Source organism: Merops nubicus, unplaced genomic scaffold (genome assembly GCF_000691845.1).
Source record: "Merops nubicus isolate BGI_N331 unplaced genomic scaffold, ASM69184v1 scaffold20866, whole genome shotgun sequence".
In the NCBI taxonomy this organism is placed as follows: Eukaryota; Metazoa; Chordata; class Aves; order Coraciiformes; family Meropidae; genus Merops; species Merops nubicus.
Window position 1 is genome coordinate 1,554 of NW_008613195.1, and position 10,054 is coordinate 11,607.

Genomic DNA, 10,054 nt, shown 5'->3' on the forward strand with positions numbered 1-10,054 from the left:
AGAGTACTCTGGAAAAACATCTCCTGCCCAAGTCCTCAGTTATTTCCATGGCTAAAAGGGATAGAGTGAGACAGAGGAATGGTCTGCACAAGCTAGATAGAGCAAAGAGTTAATACAGAACAAGAAAGCAAAAGAAATGTAGGGCTGACCAAGAAATGGAGTTTGGACCCACAACAGTGGCAGAGTTGACTGAAGTTCAGCAGAGCTGAGCAGAATCATTAGGTTATAGTCTCCTCGCTAGAAGGACCAAGCTCAGACCCCAGCCAGATTCTGGAGGTGGCTCTTAGCTCTCCTCTCATATAATACAATTTGAACAGACACAAATGAGCTACTGGGACTCCTGACATCCATGGCAGCAACACTGCACTACCAAAGGAAGCACTGGAGGTGCCACCTGATGGCCTCTGGCTCCTCAGAGCCTCCCTGGCCCAAGGCACGTCCTCGGTGCTCTGCAAGGGACTTGCTTGGTACTCTTGTAAAGGCAGGCGTGGGGGAGAAGTGTTAACTGAGCTCTCCAAAACCCCTCCCCTAAAGGTATGAAGTGCAGCAATCACCCTCCAAACCCACGCATGCGAGCAGCGCCCCCACACAGCAGCCAAACATCACCCAAATTGCATCTCTCAAAAGAGTTCTCAGGCGCAAGAAACAACTGCTTCCTGTGTTTGTAACAGGAGGGGCCCAGCTCCCTCCTTTCCACCAGAGACTGGGCAAGCTAAAAGATAAGGAAAAAACACCCCAAAACGTCCCTGTGTCAGCACAGAGATGTAGTAGAGTCTAATGCAAGTGAAGCACTTGGATTTCCTCTAGCTCTGAGCACAAGACCGGTTCTTAGTTTTTTCAGTCCAGAAAGAAGAACCAAGCCTGACCCTCCAGGCCTAAAATAGTCCTTGTACAAGTGCCAGAGCCTTCCCCTGCCCACCTCTCTGCATTCCCAGGGCTGAAGCACCCTCTGACAGCACAAGGGGGTGTGCACTTGTGCAGGTGTCCTGCCTGATGCATCCCTTGGCTGGAACATGCAGCAGGAAGCTCAGTTTTTCCACACCTCTCAATGTCACAGCAGAAAAATGTCCAAGAGCCAGAGTGAAGCAGTCTGCCACCCACTGCATCCAAGTCAAAGATGCAAGATGGTGCTTCCTCCATGGAGCCACACCTGGCTTAGTACCCAGAGCAGCAGCTCAAACACCGTGGTGTCCTTGGCTGTTGATAATCAAGGGGATGCACCTTTTAGTTAAAGGTCAGTCAGAAGAAGAGAGAAGGAGATGACCACTCCTTCCCCCAAAGTCTATGTGCACTTTTAATGGCCACTAGGGGCTGTGGAGTAAAGGAGGGAGTTACATGGTATATACTTGATAATACATTACTGGTGGAAGGGGGAGGTTATCCTTTTGGAAAAAAAAAAAAAAAAAAAAGTGGAAGAAAACTCCAACTATGAAAACAGAAAGTACACACACGAGAGGAAACACTATTGTACAGTAAGGTATCGATCATAGAAAACAAAAACTTTCAAGGCAGGCAAATGCAATTAACATCTGCACTCCTGCACTGCTCATTCCCCAGCCTGAATGAGTTTTCCAGTCCTCCGCTTGCTCGCCCTTCTCAGAGTTTGATTTTGAATTCTGTGGGCTGCACAGAGGCAGAGACCCCTGAGGATTTGAAGAGTGCCTTCAGGATAGTATCAGGGTCCACTTCAGCTGGGGGGTTGGAGGCGGCGCTCGCACTGGGCCGGCGGGGCTCCCCTTCCTTCTTCACTGAGGGGGTGTCACTCAGTCGGCTGCAGGATGGAAAACACAGCAGGATTATTTAACCTCTCATCATGAAGGAAAATTTAACAGTATGTCTGCGCTTACTGTGCTGCCCCCTTGCCAATATAGAGATAAAGGTTTTAAATGCGCTTTCCTCACAAGAAAACTTCCTCATCTCAGACTCATTTTGAACCTCAGGGCGTGGAATACTATGGAGTCAAGCTATGTTTCACTCAGCTCAATATAGAGTGCCACAGAGAGGAAGAGACTGAAAACATTCCTGGGACAACAATTTGCCAACAGTTTCCTTTCCCTCCCCTCAGGTTCTCCTCAAAAGAGAGCCTGCAACTGTGTGTGATTCCTCCTCCCACCTTGTGACACTTACAGCAATATAGGCTGGTCTGAAGTGATGACGTTCCCATTCATGTGAAGATTGCATTTCATTGGCTGACCTGAACAAAAACACAATTAAGAAGTCCTTCTATCAGAATTGTGGTGAGGCAAGACCCCAGAAATACCACCCAACAGTGCAAGCAACAGAATTCCACATGCTGGGGAAACACGAGAAAGAACAGCTGATGTATCTGGTTTTGCAAAGTCCCAGACAACGGAAGAGCCACTGAAACACTCAGTACAGTGTGAAGAACCACAGTGATTAAGAGGTTATATAAAGGCACAAAACCCTTGGCAGAGACACCAGTGAATCTCCCACTCTGCTCCTTCTGCGATGTTTTAACAAGTCACTCACCCAGAGGGAGAAAAAGCACCCATTTCCAGCTAAAAATTAACAGCTAATTTCAGTCCTTAATAACACTACAGGTGGATCCACATTAAAAACTGCACTGTTCAAAGTTTATGGAGAAGATAGTGCTAATTGTTTTACACGTCCAATCCAAAATGACTCTATGCCTTCAGCCTTCTTGCAAATGTGAATTTTGCTTGTGCTTTGCAAACAACTATTCTGTCAGCAAGTAAAACCTCCCTAAGAACTCAACTACCTCTTGGCACTGGGTTAGAAACAGAAGAAATTTAATCTGGAAGTTACACCAGCAGACTCACTGGGACCCAGCCTCTAGCTTTGAGCATTCCCTGTGTAGGAGCACATGGTTTGTTTTGTTTGGTTGGAGTTTTTTTGGAAGGTTGTGGTTTGGTTTTTTTGGTTTTTATTTCACTTAACTGTATGTATATTCAGCTATTTACATAGGAGCATATCAAGTTGCCTAGCTCTTGAACCAGCTTCTTGGCATTTCCTCTCTCTTGAAAGTATATGAGCATCTGAGGTGCTTTTAAACTCTCTGCTGAGGTGAAAAAGTCATCATGGATCTGTCAGTGCAACTCTGGCCTCAAACTTACCGTCTAAGCACCTGTTGTTGTATTTCTTATACGCTGTGATAGCATCTTCTTTCTTCACAAACACCACCTCAGCCACGCCAGGGTGCACCAGCCGGGCTCTCTTCAGAGCACCACACACACAGAACAACTCCTGAGGGCAGAGAGTTAGTCAGGGCCATGGGCACATCAGAAGTACCACCCAAACCAAAGTCCTCAAATGTGGAAGGCTCTGTTCCTCTGTCACACCACCCATGCTGCTCAGAAAACACAGGGCAGAGTCCTGACACTTGTCTGACTGCTGTGGTATGAGTATGTGGCCTTAGTAGTGAGCAAACTGATCTAGTTGAAGATGTCCCTGCCCATGGCCGGGGGGCTGGACTAGGTGATCTTTAATGGTCCCTTCCTGTTGGAGGCCTCAATGACAGCCAGCTCAAGGACTGTAGCCAAGACCCTGATCTAAACACCGCTAACATTTTTAAGCCCCAAACATGGAATAATTTGCAAGTTGTTTTATGGGACTGGTCCACCCAAAGTGACAGGACCATCGTTGCCTTTTTAAGTCCCTGGCAAACTGTCTTTGAAGTGCTAAAAAACATTTCTCTAAAAACTGCCAATCTTAACAGAGATTCCTCCTTCACCGAGTTAGAATCCTCCCTAACTCTGTCCGCTGCTTCTCCGATAAAGTCTCAGCACACTCTCAAGGAGGAGCCAGTTGATGCTGTGAGGGGCACAGAATCTCAGCAAAGTCTTAAGGAGGAGTGGGTCGGTGCTGAGAGTGGCTAAGAAAGGACCCCTGGGAATCTGACCCCCTTGATCCATCAAGAGCCCAATCTGCATCCTCCTCTGGTTCCCCTGACCAATGGGCTGCTGTTCACAAACAGGCAGAAGCCACTGGGGCTGGCCAGCCACTGGGGATGGTGAAATGCTGAAATGTTCCCTGTGATAATCAGACTGAGCCAGGACCCACAGTGAGAGGGACTGCTGTGCTCTCTTGTGAGAAGAGCCTCATCCCAGCAGGACTTGAACTGGGATGCAGCACACCATCTGGCAAACAGTGGAAAGAGCTCTGTGCACAAGCTGTGAGGTTTTGGGGGACATGGGTTCTCTGCAGCCAGGACTGCCTTCTCCAATGATGATTCCCCCAAACTGGAACATTATAGTGATGCACTTAAAGGAGTGGTTTTTTACAATACTTTGGATCCAAAGGACACACCATGATTTGCTTTTTCAGTACCATCAATCAATGTACCTGAGCCATAGCAGAGGTATGAACCCATCAGATCACTCAGAATCAGTTTACAAAGGTATCCAGGACTTAAAAAAATGGGGTAAAAGAATTACAACTACATGATGGTACCTTTCTCAACTGGTTTGGTAACCTCTTTGGGGGGCTGACAGGATGGATAAAAAAATTTGTTGCAGGTTGGCTTGGTATGCTTGATTATTTTTGTATGTATAATGATCTTTAGTCCTTGTTTGACACAATGTGTGCAGCTCCTGATTGACAAACCCCTTGCTTCAGTTTGGTTAGCAAATGAAGGGGGAATTGTTGGAGGCCTCGATGGTGGCCAGCTCGAGCCATGCTATCTTGTGGGACCTTGGGCAGCAGCAAAAGTGAGGACCAAGTATCACTGCAGGCAGTTAAAAGGGACAGAAAAAGAGCTGGGCAAAACTGCTATGCAAGAGCAAAGGAACAAGCAGCAGCAGCTTGCCAAAAAACAGCTAAGTGAAACTACCCGTGCGGGCTAAGATGAAGCTGAAGGGGTGCTAACCACTGGACTGCTGTGGGGTGTGGACAGCACAGGATGAATCAGTCACAGATGCGACCCTGGCGTGAGCTGCTGTAAGAATCATATAAAGTAGATGCTGTGCATAGAATAAAGGTCTTTGCTTATAACTCTCACAGAGTCGTGAAGCCCGTGCCTGCCCTCCGACACCTTCCAACCAACCAGCCTGTGATTGTGACCAGTAGCACAGGCTGCACAAGCAGAGCAGTTCAAGGCCAATACTCTGTCATTTGTAACACATTGACCAGGCTTGTCCTCAGCCTGCTGAGAATGGCAGTGCCCAGATAACTTGCATGGAGGCAGAAGTTCAAGGAGAGCACCAAGCATCACTTGGCATGAACTCTTCTAAGTGATGTCATGTATCTCAGTACATCCTAGAAATGAGATTTCTTGTCCCATCTCCTTGAGCACACACCATTTTTAAAATAAGTGAACAAACCTCAGAACAATCAGGAACCCTCAAAGTTTTTGCAAGGAAGTCAAACCCACGTCATACCCCTCTTCACCACAGATCAACCGACTTATCAGAAGAGGTGGGGTAAGGGAAGGAGGGATCACTCATCCCCAGCGTGGCAGTGAGCAACACTCACAACAATGTCTTCCTCTGTGACCCGAGGATGCAGATTGTTTACAGTCATCTTTGTGCCTTCCAAAGGACTGAACGCCAGCTGCCAACACAAACACACACAGCACATAAAAAAGGTCACAATCAAACCAGGCAAGACAGCAACAGCAGACAAAGCATTAAAAAAAACTCACTGAAGGGATGTCTGGGGAAGTCTGTATACACACCAAGGAGAGCTACAGCTAGAAATGGGAAGTATCAATGCTTACAAAAGCCCAGCTCATCTGGTGGTGAAGAGGAGCCCCTTTTCCATACTAATTTATCTCTGAAATAACTTGGCTTCTTCATTCCCAACTAGAACACTAATTTAATCTGCATAAATACACAACACTCTCTGGTCATGGCTGCACTTTTAAGAACGTGTCTCTGCTGCACTCTATACCAGCCAGAAATCCCCAAATATGGCTCCAGCCCCTCAAAAGCACGCTGAACTCAACAAGCCTGGGAATGCCTGGTGGGTTCCCCCTACCAAACATCAGGCAGTTTGGCAAAGCCACTCAAGGCAGGTTGCCTACAAATTGCCCATGAGATTTTGTGCTTGATCAACAAGCTCCACTTGGAAGAATCCTGTTTTTTCTCTTTGCTAACAGGAGGGGACAGAATGCAACATGTCTAGTCATGTTAAAACACTGTTCCTAGGAACACGGAAGCCACCAAGGAGCACCCAAACAATTGCCACCTCCTCATAACATGGATTCCCCCAGGACCATATGGTCGCATGCTAGAGAGAAAAGTTGAGAGAAACACAAGGCACTATCTGAAAATTCCAAGTCTCTCAAACTCTGAAGAAAAGGATGTTTAAACAGGTTTCAAATTTTTGGGACATGGTCTGCAGTTATCAGAATAAGCCCGATGGAGTTCCAGACATAATGCTGGAAGGCAAGCACAAACGACCTGCTCATCTGACCAGCCCACAGCAAGTTTCAGATGCTTCAGAGACCTGTGTGAAGAGCATCTCCCACCTCCCTGAGCTCACCTCAACAGGTGCTGGTTCTTTTGGAGGCTCCTCCTTTGTCACCAGTGTCCGGGAGACGTTTGCCAAGGTCTTTGCCCTCAGAGGAGAAGGAGGTGCAGGTGGAGCTGTGTACGTATCGTTCTGCACCACTTTAGTCAGGGGAACAGTCTTGGACAGAGAGAATTTATTGCCACTCAGCCCAGCCTATGGGAAGAAAGAAGAGAGTCCCTCTGAGAGCTGCAGCCTACTGAAGCCATGCCTCTTTTTCAAGCACCAGAGTATGACTAGCATGTTCTAGTATGTGCAACTGCACATCCTTCCCAATATCAAATCCACACCAGGGCTGGAGACTTCCAGTTCTGAGGCAAACAGCAACTAAAGTTTCCTGGCATAAACAGAAAGATCTAAGTTTCTCCCAAAAGAGCACTTCCCTCACTAAGGAGCACTTTTGAGTTCCATAGCCTTCTTAAATCAGCTGTACTACCATGATTTGAATTGGAAAAGCTCCTTTCATCCAAAGATTTTTCAAGTACTTTACAAAGTGATCACAAAGATTGTTCCTTTAAAGGTAAGATGGAGCTGCCCCAGAACAAACAGCAATACCTCCTCAGAAACGAACACACAGAGTGTAACCTTTCCAGTTGGAACTACACAATTGTAAAGACAAAATAAACACTGTGGTTGGTAGCTGCTGTGAACATTGGAAATAACAGACTTACTTCCTCCCTCCCCCAAACAACAAGGCTGTTTTTAAGGATAACAAATGGCCAGGAGCTCTATACTGAACACCAACAAGACAAAACCACCATGGGATTGTCACTGCACTAGGCTGCCTGTGCGATGATAAAGCCACATGAATTTGCTTTCTCTTTCAGAGTAATTTAGGGCAAACCCATGTCTAATGCCCATTTCTGAAACAGGGCTAACTTCAAAGACACAAGAGGTTGGCTCAGGGCCTTACACAGTTGAACTGTGAACATCTGGGGACAGTGACAGTGATTTCACAGCCACTCTGGGTCCCTGTGCCAGATGCTGATCGATACCCTGAGAACTGCACAACTCCCTCTTCCAATATCCAATAAAAATTTCCTCTGCCACTGCACATTTGTTGGTTCACCTTCTCCCTCTTTGCTGCTGAAAAGGACCCAGGTTTTGCTTTTTCTGTGCCCACATACCAGGCAGTGAGAGTGGACAGATCCTGCCACAGCTTTCTCTGCTCAGCCTGGAGACACTGCTCCCACCTGTGCTGCAGCCCTCTGACCACCCTGCTGTACTGGCCCCACGCTCTCAGTGACTGTAGTGTACCACAGAGCCCCAAAAGAAGCACAGCACTCCAGGTGCATTCTCAGAATGCCAAACAGATTAGCATCATTAACTTCCTTGATTTGCTAGCTCTGATCTTACAGACACAATCTACAGTTGGCCTTCATTGTTGGAAGGGTGCACTGCTAAATCATCCTTAGTGTATCACCCTGCAGGACCCTCAGGCTCTTTCCTACAAAGCCATTTTCTAACCAGTCAGTTCAGAGCTTAAGTGGCAGAAGGTTATCCCATCCCATGAGCAGAACCTCACACTTGGGTTAAAATTCCACCTTCTCCAGAGCATCAGCACTCCCCAAGCTGCCAGCTAAGACTCTGCATGGCAAGAGGTTTCCTGCTTTGATGTCCAGTCTCTAGAAGCAGCAGAAAGCTTCCCTTGCTTGCTTACTCAAATAGTAACGAGACAGGTCCAAAGCACTTCTCCAACAAGAAGAGAGTCAAGAGCTAGCACACAGCAACCTGCCAGCGAGGCAGAAAGCACATGTTCCGCCTGCAGAAATCCTATAAAACCACAGCCTAAAAGGACTATCCCAAAACAACACTAGAAGCACTGGCACAAAGGGAAGGGTGGGGCAAAGAGCACCCATTCCAGGAGAAGGCATTATTTACATACTTCAAAAGAACATAAGCCCTGTAAAGCTGCAGCTTGTGTCCACCCCCTGCGAGCATGGTGTGGTGCAGCTGTTCAGGCAACCCCTTACCACGCTGTGCAGGAAGCTGTTGGTGGTGGCCATTTTCATATTTTTGCTGGGCAGTGGAGAGACACTTTCATCATCATCTTCCATGTCGTACAGGCCCTGAAGGGAAGCAAGGTAATATTTTACCAACAGGTAAATGTCATCCAGATAGCATTGCCAAAAATAAACAGGTTTTCCCCAGTCTTCAGCCTTCTTCAGGTGATGAACATGAGCACATTGGCCTTTACTCCTGTCCTTGCAGCTTGGCAACACAGACCTGAAGGTACACCAGCCCATTTCAGAAGATCAACATAAGAACCTCTTCCCCAGAAATGCCACAGTAAAGCTGCTTCCTAGGTGTACTAAAACCACATAGATCGCTAATCCCTAGACCTCATCAAGAGTGAGGAAACCACATTAATGGGATAAAGCCTCAGTGTCTTACTTTTTAGCATGCTGCTACCTTTAAAGCTGAAACATGTGCATATGAGATTCTTTGCAATTAGTTTTTTTTTTTTAAATTAAGCACATGCCTGCCTGAAATGCATCTGAACCAAACGTCCCTTCTGAACAGGCTGCTCTCCACAGCACTAGACAACACTGCACTAGGAGGTTTACTGAATAATTAATTTCCCAGTTCAACTTAATGCTCACAGCCCTGCCTTAAAAAGTATTTTTTCATAGATTGTAAGTAATGTTGAGAAAAAGTCTACACACTTAGAGCACTGCCAAGAACATAGGTAACTGCAACTGAAACCTGCTTCCCTTTTTTTCAGTAAAAAGTAAGAGAAAAATGGAGGGATTAGCAACGAGAGCTTGCAAAGTAAGTAGGTTTTTTAGTTAGCAAGATTCTGGTTTACCAACAGAAAAGTTGTTCCAGTCATAGAAACACCACAAAGGAAAAATAGAAAAGGGATGTTAGAACAGAGGAGGATTGTGCAGAGAAGAACTGGGAAAAACACTAGCCATCAGGTCAATGGACCTGAGTTTGGGACAAATGAAATGGATGCAAGGTTTATGGTGATGAGGTCAGAATAACAAAGACAACTCCTTAAGTTGACAGCATCTAGGACAGGTGAAGGCAGCAGCTCAATGTCTAAGTAATAGCTAAAGTTACCAGAACAGAGGCCAAACACAGCCCCAGGATGTGACACTGTGAATGGCAGTTTTCCAGTGCTTCCTGTAGTATTTCAGGTGTACACACAGGCAAAAAAGTAATAAAAGTGTGTCATTCCTCTCTGAAAGTACCCAAGGTGGTAATGTGGCTGAATGGCAGGGGGCTGTAAAGGCCTTTAAAACGTCACAGTCTAAGATAAAAACTGGGAATACCTACTCTGTGTTCATGTAACACACAAAGAATGGAGACCAGTCAGACTAAATGAAAACCTCAATTACCATGAAGTATCTTAACCATGCACAAATACAGAGCTAAGCTGCTAGAGAACTTCCAAACACTCTTCTTTCCTATTTAAGTTTTTTTTTTTTTTTTTTTTCTTCTTTTTTTCTTATTTAAGGTTTTATGGACATCTTTCTTCCCCCCGAAGGTAACAAGGAGCACAGAGCAGGCACACACCTGTTTGTGTGTGTGGTTGTTCACCACATTGATCCTCATTCCT

The 10,054-nt window shown here is 46.2% G+C and overlaps 1 protein-coding gene across 1 annotated transcript in view; it reads right to left on the bottom strand.

Annotated features, from left to right (window-relative positions):
• Nucleotides 1-1,270: 1,270 nt before the first annotated feature.
• POLDIP3 (polymerase (DNA-directed), delta interacting protein 3) overlaps nucleotides 1,271-10,054 on the bottom strand; it is a gene marked incomplete at its 5' end in the record, with an annotated part of 11,592 nt that continues 2,808 nt past the window's right edge. Inside the window, 7 exon segments of the mRNA XM_008941834.1 lie at nucleotides 1,271-1,771; nucleotides 2,128-2,194; nucleotides 3,096-3,225; nucleotides 5,452-5,529; nucleotides 6,463-6,645; nucleotides 8,463-8,558; nucleotides 10,012-10,054. The exon segment at nucleotides 10,012-10,054 is cut by the window's right edge and continues 2 nt beyond it. Coding sequence (XP_008940082.1) covers nucleotides 1,597-1,771; nucleotides 2,128-2,194; nucleotides 3,096-3,225; nucleotides 5,452-5,529; nucleotides 6,463-6,645; nucleotides 8,463-8,558; nucleotides 10,012-10,054 — 772 coding nt within the window.